The 15,468-nt window shown below is 45.6% G+C and overlaps 1 protein-coding gene across 1 annotated transcript in view; it reads right to left on the reverse strand.

The window, feature by feature from the left end:
• Positions 1-15,468, reverse strand: part of LOC115166471 (low-density lipoprotein receptor-related protein 1-like) — a 224,795-nt gene that overhangs the window by 163,217 nt on the left and 46,110 nt on the right. The window contains exon 2 of the mRNA XM_029720368.1: positions 7,615-7,737. Within this exon, the coding sequence (XP_029576228.1) occupies positions 7,615-7,737 (123 nt within the window). The remainder of the gene's footprint in view (positions 1-7,614; positions 7,738-15,468) is intronic.

Here is a 15,468-nt window from a genome sequence, read left to right on the forward strand (position 1 = left end):
GGTGCCGCTGTAGGTCAGTTCCTGAGCCCTGACTGAGCTGAAGGTTACTTAAGGTATCTTGTGTTTTAAAACAATAGGAACCATGCAGAGAGGGTGAGAGCCCAGAGAAAGAGCCATAATAGGACATTTGAAATGTCTCTGTGTAATGTTTACTGTTCATTTTGATTGTTTATTTAACTTTAGTTTAATATCTATTTCACTTGCTTTGGCAATGTAAACATATGCTTCCTATGCCAATAAAGCCCTTTGAATTGAATTGAGAGAGAGGAGGGGGGGTGAAAGGGTCACACCTATCACCTCCAGTAGTGAGTGTTACAACTGAAGACAGACGATTTGACCGTGCTACACGCTTCAGCACTCGGCGGTCCCGTTCTGTGAGCTTGTGTGGCCTACCACTGAGCCGTTGTTGCTCCTAGACGTTTACAATAAGAGCACTTACAGTTGACCGGGGCAGCACTAGCAGGGCAGAAATTTGACGAACTGACTTGTTGGAAAGGTAGGCCATTCTACTGCCAATGTTTGTCTATGAAGATTGCATGGCTGTGTGCTCGATTTTATACACCTGTCAGCAGCGGGTGTGGCTAAAATAGCCGAATCCACTAACTTGAAGAGGTGTCCACATACTTTTGTATATGTAGTGTATGTTTATTTATTTTCCCTTTTGTACTTCAACTATTTGCACATTGTTACAACACTGTACATAGCCATAATATAACATTTGAAATATCTCTATTCTTTTGAAACTTTTGTGAGTGTAATATTTGAATTGAGAGAGAGAGACAGTAGAGGCTATGGGGTTCCTTTATTTCTGTTCTTTCACAGTGAATGGAGTGTCCTTTTCCTACTGATATATCGACCTACTTAAAGAAATAAGCATGGCCCATGTTGTCTGCCAGCTCTGCCTGCCCTGTCACAACATACTGTATATCAGTACATTCACTGAGAGCGCAGGTCAACCCTGTACAGAGATAGAACAACAGCCAAACGACAAGAGAGAGGGAAAGAGAGAGAACGAGAAAGAAAGATGGAGTTATAGAGGGAGAGAAAAAGAGAGAGGATCAAGCGAGAACGAGAGAGAGAAAAGCGTGTCCGCCCTGTAAAATCTGGGTGAACTGAACATACTTTGGGATCCAATTTGCTATAGTAATTACCTTGAACTGGTTATAATGCTGTAATTAAAGTACTCTGATTCCCAACAACATTAACAAACACACACACACACACACACACACACACACACACACACACACACACACACACACACACACACACACACACACACACACACACACACACACACACACACACACGACTGTGGTCAGGACTCAGGGGGAAACTGCAGGGAAAGAGCAGGGAGTTTTGTTTGCACCCCCTGACACCAGCTCTCTGTGTGTGTGTGTGTGTTTTGGGTGTGTGTGTGTGTGTGTGTGTGTGTGTGTGTGTGTGTGTGTGTGTGTGTGTGTGTGTTGTGTGTGTGTACAGCCAGAGTCAGACCTTTAATTCAGTGGCTAAATAAACTTTCCACTTTTGGAACAAATAAGGAACACTGTAAACTCCCTAAATACACATCAATACATGGCTTTGTTTAGGCATCAGCTTTACTGTGGAGGCTTATGGGACATCCTAGATCTAATGCCTCCCACACTGTCCAGTCACTGTTGGGGCAATATGTCCTGCTTAAGAGAGAGAGACTAATGGGAATGAGTGGGAGAGAGGGGAAGAGAGAGGGGAGATTAAGATAGAGGGAGACAGGGAGAGAGAGAGAGGGAGAGAGGGAAAGGGAAGGAGAGAGGGAGGTAGGGAGAGAGAGCGGGAGAGAGGGAAAGGGAAGGAGAGAGGGAGAGGGGGAAAGGGAAGGAGAGAGGGAGGTAGGGGGAGAGAGAGAGGGAGAGGGGGAAAGGGAAGGAGAGAGGGAGGTAGGGAGAGAGAGAGAGGGAAAGGGAAGGAGAGAGGGGGAAAGGGAAGGAGAGATTGAGGTAGGGGGAGAGAGAGAGGGAGAGAGGGAAAGGGAAGGAGAGAGGGAGAGGGGGAAAGGGAAGGAGAGAGGGAGTTAGGGGGAGAGAGAGAGGGAGAGAGGGAAAGGGAAGGAGAGAGGGAGAGGGGGAAAGGGAAGGAGAGAGTGAGGTAGGGGGAGAGAGAGAGGGAGAGAGGGAAAGGGAAGGAGAGAGGGAGTTAGGGGGAAAGGGAAGGAGAGAGGGAGTTAGGGGGAGAGAGAGAGAAAGGTTCTAGCGTGTGTTCACTGCTGAGTTGTTATATGGTTATACACATTTGTCCTGTTACGGAGCCTAGTATGAAACATCCCACTGAAGGCCTCCACACAGACCAGCAACTAGTAGGTTGATATGTGGTTATACGTATGTGTCCTGTTACAGAGCCTAGTATGAAACATCCCACTGAAGGCCTCCACATAGACCAGCAACTGGTTCAGTCCTGAAGACTGGTGCCGCTGTAGGTCAGTTCCTGAGCCCTGACTTTCTGTTGGATTACGCTCATACAACTAGGAGTGTAAGAACATGGTTTTGTTATTCAGACCACAGCAAGAGAACAGTGTAGTAGCATTACAGTGTAATTTTAAAACAGACGTACAAATGAATTAGTGATTGAATCACAAGCATCCTGAATACTCTATTTTTCAAAAAATAGAGTATTTTGTGTCTAGAAGAGGAGGACATGGAGTTAGGAGAGAGTGTGTGTGTTTGTGTCTAGAAGAGGAGGACATGGAGTTAGGAGAGTGGTTGTGTGTTTGTGTCTAGAAGAGGAGGACATGGAGTTAGGAGAGAGTGTGTGTGTTTGTGTCTAGAAGAGGAGGACATGGAGTTAGGAGAGTGGTTGTGTGTTTGTGTCTAGAAGAGGAGGACATGGAGTTAGGAGAGAGTGTGTTTGTGTCTAGAAGAGGAGGACATGGAGTTAGGAGAGTGGTTGTGTGTTTGTGTCTAGAAGAGGAGGACATGGAGTTAGGAGAGAGTGTGTTTGTGTCTAGAAGAGGGGGGCATTGAGTTAGGAGAGTGGTTGTGTGTTTGTGTCTAGAAGAGGAGGACATGGAGTTAGGAGAGAGTGTGTTTGTGTCTAGAAGAGGAGGACATGGAGTTAGGAGAGAGTGTGTTTGTGTCTAGAAGAGGGGGGCATTGAGTTAGGAGAGTGGTTGTGTGTTTGTGTCTAGAAGAGGAGGACATGGAGTTAGGAGAGAGTGTGTTTGTGTCTAGAAGAGGAGGACATGGAGTTAGGAGAGAGTGTGTTTGTGTCTAGAAGAGGGGGGCATTGAGTTAGGAGAGAGTGTGTTTGTGTCTAGAAGAGGGGGGCATTGAGTTAGGAGAGAGTGTGTTTGTGTCTAGAAGAGGAGGACATGGAGTTAGGAGGAGTGTGTTTGTGTCTAGAAGAGGGGGGCATTGAGTTAGGAGAGTGGTTGTGTGTTTGTGTCTAGAAGAGGAGGACATGGAGTTAGGAGAGAGTGTGTTTGTGTCTAGAAGAGGAGGACATGGAGTTAGGAGAGAGTGTGTTTGTGTCTAGAAGAGGGGGGCATTGAGTTAGGAGAGTGGTTGTGTGTTTGTGTCTAGAAGAGGAGGACATGGAGTTAGGAGAGAGTGTGTTTGTGTCTAGAAGAGGGGGGCATTGAGTTAGGAGGAGTGTCAGCCAGGCTACATGTTATTAAAAACCCTGTTAGCCCAGGAGGAGGAGGAAGAAGATGAGGAGGAGGAAGAGGAATGAAGAAACCTGCTGCTTTTCTTTTTTTAACCACTGCGTTTCAGACCTGGGTTCAACTAGTATTTGTTCACCTTAAATATTCTGATTGAGCCGGCCTGGAGTGGTAGCTAGATGGAACTATTCCATATAATGTTGCGATTATTCCATTGGTCCTAGTATGCCAGCCAAGCTCAATCAAATGAATCTTCACCCAGAGGAAGGAAGTAGAGGAGAGTATTTTCCACAGTTCCAGTTTATCTCCAGTTACCACATTTTGACCCAGACTGAGGAAACCAACGCTTGTACGAAGTTGGTCTGGGGATCCAGTGTACTCATTGAACTGCCAGATATAGGAGATCTGGAGAGGGGAATGGGATACAACTAGCCTGGTTCCAGATCTGTTTATACCGTCTTGCCAACTTCTATGGTAACAGTCACGCCAATGACCATAAGAGTTGGCAAGACAGCACAATTAGATCTGGAACCAGGCCTGAATACAACAGAACACAACAGAGAACTTGATGACCTATCCATGGGAGACGCATCCAAGCTCAGACACAATGATATACACAGCAATATAAACGTCCCTCTCTCTATTTCAACACCAATGTTCATGTTTTATTTAGTTTTCAGCACAACAACAGAGGAGGATTTATTCCACTGAGCTATTTCATAAATGTTGAATCCAAAAGGCCCATCTGTGTGCACTTAATGGTGTTTTTCTCCAGCAATAACAAACATGTTTGTTCTGGCTGTCAGCCACTTGTCTGATGAGTCGTCTCCCCATGCCAGACTGACTGTTGGGAGGGAGAGTGTTCGTGGCCTAACAGATGTGAGGTGTGGCACACAGACACTTGTTTTCTCCGTTAGGAGCCTCCTTCATACACATACATACATACACACAGGGAGGCTGTACATGAGAGTTTCTAGGGTGTAGAACAGCAATGGAGAGGGTGGCTGTTAGATGGGAGTTTCTTGCCTGGGACCAGCCTCTCAGAGAGACCACACAGATGAGATGAGGCAGAGTTTAGACATGAGCAGACACATCCCTCTGAAAAGCCAGACTAAACAACAGGACTTCATTAGAGAGCGCTATAACTCGCTAGACTATAACAGCCAACCCAGCCGAGCCAGACATGGCAGTCAGACATGGCAGATTCAGACAGGGCAGATGCTACACCCATGTCCTTCAGACAGACAGAGAGAGAGGGCAGAGAGGGGGATTTTCATTGACGGACATAAAAAACACTAAGAAATCAGCTCCAAGTGATTTTAATTGAAGAAATCTGTTCCCAAGTATTCCCACACATAATAGAGAGACACATGATCATATTCAAATGTAAGCAAGGTTTGAAATTATCATGTTTTCCGGTCAATTTGCAGTCTACAAATGATTTGTAATTACAGTATGTTCCGGTCCCCGACCAGCCCCTCCAGGCAAAATCGGCCCGCGGCTGAATCTCAAATCAAATCTGATTTTATGTCACATGCGCCGAAAACAACAAGTATAGACCTTACCGTGAAATGCTTACTGAAAAGCCCTAACCAACAATGCAGTTGTAAGAAAATAGAGTTAAGAAAAAAATTACAAAAGTAATGTTGTGGAAATTCTTACTCAGAGACACTCGAAGTCAATCTTAAATGAATCATTGTTTATTGTCAGTGCGTTGGAGAGGTTCCAACAAATGTAATGCACCATAGTGGACGTCTGTCAGAAGCTCTAACGGGGCAGTCCTGTTTAGTTCTTATATACTGCAGACAAGTCATATTTGCATGATTTAGCTTATTAATAATTGATTAATAATTAACGTTTGTTTCATTCATGTGATCAACCAATACTGGTTCAAGCATGTGACAGACCAATACCTCACAAGGCTTCTCTCCAAACAGACCATGAAAATGAGATATCCTTTTCTCTTAACAGGGTTCTGGGCGTACTGCCAAATTGCAGACACTGAGAGTGAAGATTTGTTCAATCAGTCACTTGCAAAAACACAGAAATTGGTTTATAGAAAAGCACAAACATAGAAAAAAACCAGATCCATTGTGGAGGCTGTGGGGATTGCCCAGTCCATCAGTCTAAGACATGTGCTACTGAAATTGTATATGGTTATATTACATAAGAACAAATATTATTATTTTATGACAAATGTTCTTTCTCCCGTGATGGATAGAGGTCGCTGTCCGTGGTTCTGAAACACATCAGTGCACTGTTAAATTGGCACCTTTTCCTAGACCATGTTGCTATATGCATAACAGCAAAGTTAACCAGCATATTGGTGTCGAGAACAATGCGGTGGAGGCAGCAGCGGAGTTAGGTGACGAGAAAACAGCCCTTGTCTTATTGTCTAAGAAAAGTGAGGAGAGAGGAAACTCCAACTTAATTAGGTCTATAATCAACTGTTAAATGTACCTGGCTTTATAAATCATACATATATATTTACTGAAATAAGACAGATCCTGCTTCCGTTGCCTGTTTGAGTGTTTGTTTAATAGTCTACTGATTCCGTGAGCAGAGCCTCATGCAAGACATCAGTCAGGAAGCTAATGCTTGGTCGCAAATGGGTCTTCCAAATGGACAATGACCCCAAGCAAACTTCCAAAGTTGTGGCAAAATGGCTTAAGGACAACAAAGTCAAGGTATTGGAGTGGCCATCACAAAGCCCTGACCTAAATCCCATAGAACTTTTATGTGGGCAGAACTGAAAAAGCGTGTGCGAGCATGGGGGCCTACAAACCTGACTCAGTTACACCAGCTCTGTCAGGAGGAATGGGCCAAAATTCACCCAACTTATTATGGGAAGCTTGTGGAAGGCTACCCGAAATGTTTGACCCTGTGACATTAGTTGTTAGGAGGAGGCCAAGGCGCAGCGTGTGTTGGGTTCATCATATTTTATTTAACGGTGAACCAGCAAAAAACAAAACAATAAACAACACAACGAATGAAAAGTTTTGCAGGCTACTAACAGCAATACAAAAACAAGATCCCACACAGAAGGAGGGAAAAAGGGCTGCCTAAGTATGATTCCCAATCAGAGACAACGATAGACAGCTGCCTCTGATTGGAAACCATACTAGGCCAATCAAAGAACAGAAACATAGAAATATAACACATAGAATGCCCACCCCATGTCACACCCTGACCTAACCAAACAGAGAAAACCGTCTCTCTCAGGTCAGGGCGTGACAGACCCAAGTTAAACAATTTAAAGGCAATGCTACCAAATACTAATTGAGTGTATGTAAACTTCTGACCCACTGGGAATGTGATGAAAGAAATAAAAGCTGAAATAAATCATTCTCTCTACTATTATTCTGACATTTCACATTCTTACAATAAAGTGGTGATCCTAACTGACCTAAGACAGGGAATTTTTACTAAGATTAAATGTCAGGAATTGTGAAAAACTGAGTTTAAATGTATTTGGCTAAGGTGTATGTAAACTTCTGACTTCAACTGTATGTATCACGTAAAGAGAGCAAGGGTTGAGGGAATAGGGGATGGCTTTCCTAAACAAATTAGGGATTTCAGTAACACAACTTTTGACTTTTGAGTCAGAAATGGCTGTACTTATGTTGCATCATCTGCAACACGGACAGCAAAATACGCACTGTTGATGTTCGGTGGTGGTCGCTGCAGCAGGGAGGAGAGAGACAGTGGGTGCTAGTCACACAGTCACTCGCTGTCATTGTTTTTAACACGGTCGAGCTCCCTCTAGTAATTAGTGTCTTAATTATTTATTCAAACAGTGTGCTTAAAGCATCAGACAAGCTCAGTGCATGTAGTTGATTTGATTAAAACACATAGGATGTGTTTATATATGGAAAAATACATGTTTAAAAATTTCAACCAATCGATTGGATTGAAGGAAAAGACGACTCTCGGTCTATCATAATTTGTTTTAGTAGGAGACAGCCCTAAACTGTACTTACAGATATCAGGCGACTCGTCCGACCCATCTGGACAATCCTTCTCTCCATCACAGCGCCATCCTTTAGAGATGCAGGTCACCTGATCTTTGCACACAAACTGCTTAGGACTACACGTCTTTGGAGCTGGAAAAGACAGAACCCAGAAGACATGTACTATTACCATTTTTTTTTTTATTCTCCCCAATTTCATGGTATCCAATTGGTAGTAGTTACAGTCTTGTCTCATCGCACCGTACGGACTCAGGAGAGGTGAAGGTTGAGAGCTGCTTCTTGACACAATGCACATCCAACCCGGAAGCCAGCCGCACCAATGTGTCGGAGGAAACACCGTACGTACACCTGGCGACCTGGTCAGCGTGCACTGCGCCCGGCCTGCCACAGGAGTCGCTAGTGCGCGATGAGACAAGAATATCCCTGCCGGCCAAACCCTCCCTAACCCGGACGACGCTGGGCCAATTGTGCGTCGCCCCATGGACCTCCCGGTCCCGGCTCGAACCCAGAGTCTCTGATGGCACAGCTAGTACTGTGATGCAGTGCCTTAGACCACTGCGCCACCCGGGAGGCCCAACATTTCGTTTTTCTAGTTATTTTTTTGTTGAATGTTTTCCCCTAAAACCAAACTAGTATACTGTACTCCTGTACTTCTGTAAAGGCATTAATGTTTTATTTTAAACTGAACAGAAAGCAGGCTAGTAGACCACCACTGAATATATTTCTTGAATCAGGAGTGTACTTCGTTTGAGACAACTTTGTCATGTTTTGTGGGCAGTTTGATATAGTGGTACTGTTCATAGGTTGCACCTCCGTCACTCGTCGCATCATGCCATTGTTATGAACGTTCTCAAGCCGCAATCTACCGGCAGCGCCATAGTATGCTAACATTATCTAGCTAAAATCCAGTGGCATCCCCTCAATCTTAGCTAGCTAGCTAACGTTATACTTCATCTAATGTCAATCTGGCGACATCAAAATTATTACAAAAGGTTTTCCTACTAATTATTTGCCTCCTTTTGAATGTCATTGTATTTCCAAGTCACTATGATGCACTGTTGATGAAATCTCCATCAGCTCTCATTGACAATGTATTGAGTAGAATACTCAGTCGGGCATCAGTCCAAAACGAACGGTCAAAGCAATATTGTGACGACACATGCAACCTATGAATATAGACTTACATAGGACTGGCCTAATACAGTGGATCTTTACACATTTTCCAGAGTGTGGCTGACTCTTACCAGACCTGGGTTCAAGTAGTATTTATTATCTCTCAAAAAACGGTCAGAGTTTGATTGAGCCTGGCTGGAGTGTCAGTTGGGTGGGTTTGAAACTTTTGGGACTATTCCATTGGTTCCATAACACCAGGCAAGCCCAATCCAGGGCAGCTAGAGTATTTTGAAGATAGCTAATACTATTTGGACTCAGGTGTGAGTTTAAGATGTCAGCCTTGGGGCAGTGCCAGAAATGGTTACAGGGCCATTGAGCTGTCAGGGCTACTCTGTGATGCTACCAGGTGGTACATCAACCTCAATCATCTCTGCTGACATATACTGCTCAGAAATACCACACTGGGCTTTTTCTTAGAAGGCATCTCATTTCCTGTGGTGGGTTGGACAAAGAGCAAGGTTGTGTGAACTTGTGTTTATCCCTGCATGGTCATCCAGCCACAGAGTGTGCATGTGTGTGTGTGTGTGTGTGCGTGCGTGTGTCTGTGTGCATCACCCTGATCTGAGCTATGGTCTTTTAAATCTATTTCCATGAGTCTAGAAAATTCCAACCCAGACCTGTGGGGAACAGCCTGGTTTGTTGCTGACAGCCAGGTCTTATGACAAAGATGCTAGTTTGACAGGCTGAGACTGGCAGTGCGTTTCCTCACTCACTCAGTGACATTGGTATTCATATAGAGGAGGAGGAGGAGGAAGAGGAGGGGAAGAGAAAATGGGGAGGATGAGGTGGGGGAAGAGGAGGGGGAGGAGTCACACACTCAGAGTAGCAGCGCAGAGCAGACCATCTAATTGTAATTCTCTGCAGGGACGGAGCCCTATCCCCACTCACCCTGGGTGTCCTTACTCACCCTGGCTGACCTCTCCTTCTCCTTCTCTCCCCCTCTCCTTCACTTGGCAGGCAGAGAAGGGTTTGTGGGAAGGGAGGGGATGCGGGTGCACCACAAAGGAGAAGCAATGTGACAGTAATCACTAGAGAGTATTAGGGCAGTGTATCATTGCGGTCACGTTCTCTCTAAACTGTCAGGGTAAGGGATTGAGGCTAGAGAGCCCTGGGAGGGAGGGTGTGTGTATGTGTGGATTGGTTCTTCTATCCTTGTGGGGACCTAAATTCCCCAAAAGTCGCCACAAGGATAATAAAACAAGGACAATTATCCCTCGTGGGGACATTTCCCACATCCCCTGAGGATAAAGGCTATTTTAAGCTTAGGGGTTAGGGTTAAGGTTACATTTAGGGTATGGGTTAGGAATTTAATTTTAGGTCCCCACGAGGATAGAACATAACATGTGTGGGTTGGTTCGTGTGTGTGTGTGTGGTCAAACGCGGTGACTCATGAGTGTCAGGTTATTATAAATACAATTAGAAGCTAAATGGTTTGCTGCAGATCAAATGACAGCCGTCTTTAATACACTAACAACACCTTGATATTTGAAACAATAAAGAGAGTGATGAGACAACATTCAAAGCCACATCGCAACTCTCTTTCAGGCCTCTCAATTTACACTCAAGGACATGAGGGAACGGACATTTCCAAATGAAGGCATTTCCCAGTGTCCCAGGAATGTAATGTTTGAACACAACCATGAATAGATTGAGAGGCATGAGAGTACTAAGTGGAAAGTGCCCTAACTGCACAGGGGAGAGGGGAAATAAGAAAGGGAATGAGAGGAGGGAGGGCGAGAAAGTTATAAAAGGGACAGAGGCCAATGACTGAATCAACTAAGACGACACACAGCACATGAGGGAGCACTGAGATACTAGGCTAGGCTAACCAAGGTCCTGAGGGCTATTGGAAGTTACAGCTTCCTATATTTATTGGTAATTTCTGACTATTTTGTTTATTTATTGGTCAATTCTGAAACGCTGTAAATACATTAGCTCCACTTGCAATTAAATACTACCCTTCCATTAATATACTACCTGTAACGGCTGTCGTCAGGAATAGAGGACCAAAACGCAGCAGGAATGTGGATGCTCATCTTGTTATTTATTTTAAATAAAGAGAACACCAAAATAACAAAAATGAAGAACGCACGAACAACAAAACAGTCTTGTCACGCTCACACAGGCAAAACAAGAAACAATCTCCCACAACACTACACTACACCAAACAATTACCCATATATAGGACTCTCAATCAGAGGCAACGAGAAAGCACCTGCCTCCAATTGAGAGTCCAACCCCCCATTAACCTACACATAGAAATACCACAAACCAGAAAGAACATAGAAATACAAAACATAGAACATAGACCAAAACCCGGGAATTATAAATCAAACACCCTACTACATAAATCACCACCCCAAACCACATAAACAAAATACCCTCTGCCACGTCCTGACCAAACTACAATAACAAATAACCCCTATACTGGTCAGGACGTGACACTACCATTTCATTAATATACTACCGTTCCATTTATTATACTACCCTTCCATTTATTATACTACCCTTCCATTCATATACCACCCTTCCATTCATATACCACCCTTCCATTCATATACCACCCTTCCATTCATATACCACCCTTCCATTCATATACCACCCTTCCATTCATATACCACCCTTCCATTCATATACCACCCTTCCATTCATATACCACCCTTCCATTAATATACCATTTTTATCATGATGAATTAATAAATGTATGAAATAAGGCGTTTTTGTTTCATTCAACATTTCAGTGGGCTAGTTCAACTTGTTTATCTTTTACTAAAAACATAGCCTTTTTTTAGCAAAGAAAAAAACTAGAAGCATGGACATTACACTCAATCTGCCTGCCAATTAAAGTCAACAAACAATCATACACAACTGCAGAGTAAGCAAACATTTTGTGATACTTTCATCAGAGAAAGTATCCGAAAATCAAACACAAAAGTGTAAGCAAGCATTGAGGATGACTGAAGACAAGGACAATAACACTATTGAGGTTGATTTGCAGGGTGTCGAAGATTTGGTTTAGAAAAAAATGGGGCCTCCTCTCTCGTTTGGGACTGGTTTGGTTTTAAGATATCCGACCTCGACCGACAAACAGTACTGTGTAAGTTGTGTCGACGCATTGTGCTAGCCAAAGGTGGAAACACCAACAATCTTTTTCACCACCTGAAAACCCTGCATGTGCGCAAATATGAAGAATCTACCAGAATGCATGCAACAAACCCCCAGAGCAGGGGAGCAAGTCCCAAGACATCTTCAAGCCAGACCAGCACTTAGATATCACTCAAGGCATCATTCATTAGTGGTGCTCCCTATGACAAGAGCAAAAAGTGGAATCAGATAACGAGTACAATTACTTATCACATAGCGAAAGAAATGGAACCAATTCAAACTGTGAAGAAAGACGGTTTCAGAAAGTTGATTCGAACTCTAGACACAAGATACGAGATCCCGAGCCATAAATACTTCAGTAAAACATGTCTGCCAGAACTCTACACAGATTGTCGGAACAGAGTTGCCAGAGAAATCCGTAACGCTGCATTTTTCTCTACTATTGTCGACTTATGGTCAAGCCAGACGACAGAGCCATACATTAGCCTCACAATTCATTACATTGACGACAACTGGAAGCTGCAAAGCAAATGCCTTCAGACCTCTTATTTCTCAGACGAACACACCAGAGAAATAATTGCAGCTGGGCTGAGGGAGGCAATTTCATCCTGGGGCGTGAAAGAGTCGCGTCAAGTATGTATGACTACCGACAGCAGATCGAACATGGTCAAAGCATTGGAGCTGAACAAATGGACAAGACTAGGGTGTTTCGGACACAGGCTACACAATGCAATTAGTACATTTCAACGTTCAAAACACAGAGCTTGGTAGACAAATGATGTAACTTAAAAACAACTTCAAATGCAGAATAACTATTATATTCCTTATCTCCTCTGTTTAAAGTTATGGCTGACAGGGCCTGTCTGATCCTGTCTGATCCTTCTTATACGTTAAGCTGAATATATACAGCTATGCAAATGTATAATATTTGTAAATGTATGCAATATCCAAACATTACATGGATTACATTGCTTGTATTTATAATTGATACATTAGCCTATGGTTTCAACATATGAATTTCACCTCTCTCTTTCAATAATAAATAGCCTACTCAATAAATGATCCCGTTTTCTAAAGCAACATAGCTCTCTTAATCACAACAGTTGTATGTACATTTATAGATGGATGAAATTTGTAATCATATCCATGCTGTAAATTGTTGTAATTATTTCCAAAATGAACCTCGGGTTTCCGGGGCCACAGGAGTGTGCAAGACATTGATCAGAACATTTTCCTATGGAAGTGTCACGATTCCCACAGACGGTGGCGCCCCCTCCTGCTCGGGTGGCGCTCGGCGGTCGTCGTCACCGGCCTATTAGCTGCCACTGATTCCCTTTTTGTTTCCCCCTGTTTGTGATTGTGTGCACCTGTTCTGAGTGGGGGTGATTAGCGGGGCTATTTAATTTAGCTGGTCCGCCTTTTCTTTGTGTGGGATTATTCTTAACTGTAGAGGTTTGTGTTGACGCGTTTGCGCCAGTGTTGCGCCACATTGTTTTTCCCGTGTGTTTGTGGCACTTATATTGTGTGCTCTTATTTCTCTGTTTGGGGTGGCTTGTTTATTCTCGCCTGTAGAACTTCATTAAAAAACCACTGCATTGTGCTCGCTGCTTCCTGCGTCTGATTCCACCTACGACGCCCGAGCCTTACAGAATCCCACACCAACCAATACTATGGAGTCAGCAGGAGCAGCGGCCAACCCTCTTCCCTCAATGGAAGAACGCGTGCTTCACCACACTACTGTCCTCCACTGAATCGGATCCGCGATGGATCAGATGATGGAGAGGATGGACCGATGGGAGAGGAGCGGTGTCCTCACTCCACCTCCGGCTCCTCCGACGCAGCCACCTCCGCCTCCCACTGCGTCTGGCTCTGGCGCGCTTCGTCTGGCGCTCCCGAGGGAGTATAATGGAGCGGCGGCTGGGTGCCAGGGATTTCTGCTCCAGCTCGAGCTGTACCTGGCCACCGTCAGACCTGCTCCCTCGGGAGAGGAGAGCGTGAGTGCCCTTGTTTCCTGCCTGACGGGCCGAGCTCTGGAGTGGGCAAATGCTGTCTGGAATGGTCCAGACTCGGCGAGGGACCACTACCCAGAGTTTACTACGGCACTACGGGGTGCCGGAGGACATTGTATCTGATCGAGGTTCCCAGATCACATCCAGAGTCTGGAAAGCGTTTATGGAGCGGCTGGGGGTCTCGGTCAGTCTGACCTCCGGTTATCACCCCGAGAGTAATGGGTAGGCGGAGAGGGTGAACCAGGAGGTGGGCAGGTTTCTGAGGTCGTATTGCCAGGACCGGCCAGGGGAGTGGGCGAGGTACATCCCTTGGGCGGAGTTAGCCCAGAACTCACTTCGTCACTCCTCTACTAGCATGTCACCCTTTCAGTGTGTTTTGGGTTACCAGCCGGTCCTGGCACCATGGCACCAGAGCCAGACCGAGGCTCCTGCAGTGGAGGACTGGGTACAGCGCTCCAAGGAGACCTGGAGAGCCGTCCAGGAATCCCTGAAGGAGGCCAGTGGACGGCAGAAGAGGAGTGCTGACCGCCACCGCAGTGAGGCACCCGTGTACGTACCGGGGGACAGGGTCTGGCTCTCGACCCGGAACCTGCCCCTCCGCGTGCCCTGCAGGAAGCTGGGGCCGCAGTGTGTGGGGCCCTTTAAAGTCCTGAGGAGGATAAACGAGGTGTGTTATCGGTTACAACTCCCGTCCTATTACCGTATTAACCCCTCGTTTCATGTGTCTCTCCTCAGGCCGGTGGTAGCTGGTCCCCTGCAGGAAGGTGAGGTGCCGGAGGTCCCTCCGCCCCCTCTGGACATCGGGGGGTCCCCAGCGTACAGCATACGGGCCATTCTGGACTCGAGACGCCGGGTGAGGGGCCTGCAGTACCTCGTTGACTGGGAGGGGTACGGTCCGGAGGAGAGGTGCTGGGTGCCGGCGGAGGACCTTGCCCTCCGGGTTGTCCTCGAGGCCGGTGTCAGCGCGCTGCAGGAGCCGCGCGTCAGGAGGGGGGTACTGTCACGATTCCCACCGACGGTGGCGCCCCCTCCTGCTCGGTTGGCGCTCGGCGGTCCTCGTCACCGGCCTATTAGCTGCCACTGATTCCCTTTTTGTTTCCCCCTGTTTGTGATTGTGTGCACCTGTTCTGAGTGGGGGTGATTAGCGGGGCTATTTAATTTAGCTGGTCCGCCTTTTCTTTGTGTGGGATTATTCTTAACTGTAGAGGTTTGTGTTGACGCGTTTGCGCCAGTGTTGCGCCACATTGTTTTTCCCGTGTGTTTGTGGCACTTATATTGTGTGCTCTTATTTCTCTGTTTGGGGTGGCTTGTTTATTCTCGCCTGTAGAACTTCATTAAAAAACCACTGCATTGTGCTCGCTGCTTCCTGCGTCTGATTCCACCTACGACGCCCGAGCCTTACAGGAAGAAGCAGAAGGCCCTGACATATGCACAGGATAAACTGAGCCTGCCCCTCCACAAGCTCATCACGGAATCCTCAATTAGGTTGGGGTCTCAACTGCAGATGATGGAAAGAGTCCTGGAGCAGGAGAAGTCCATCACACAAGTCCTGGCAACAGACAAAAAAACATGGCAC

This window comes from Salmo trutta, chromosome 28 (genome assembly GCF_901001165.1).
Source record: "Salmo trutta chromosome 28, fSalTru1.1, whole genome shotgun sequence".
Classification (NCBI taxonomy): domain Eukaryota; kingdom Metazoa; phylum Chordata; class Actinopteri; order Salmoniformes; family Salmonidae; genus Salmo; species Salmo trutta.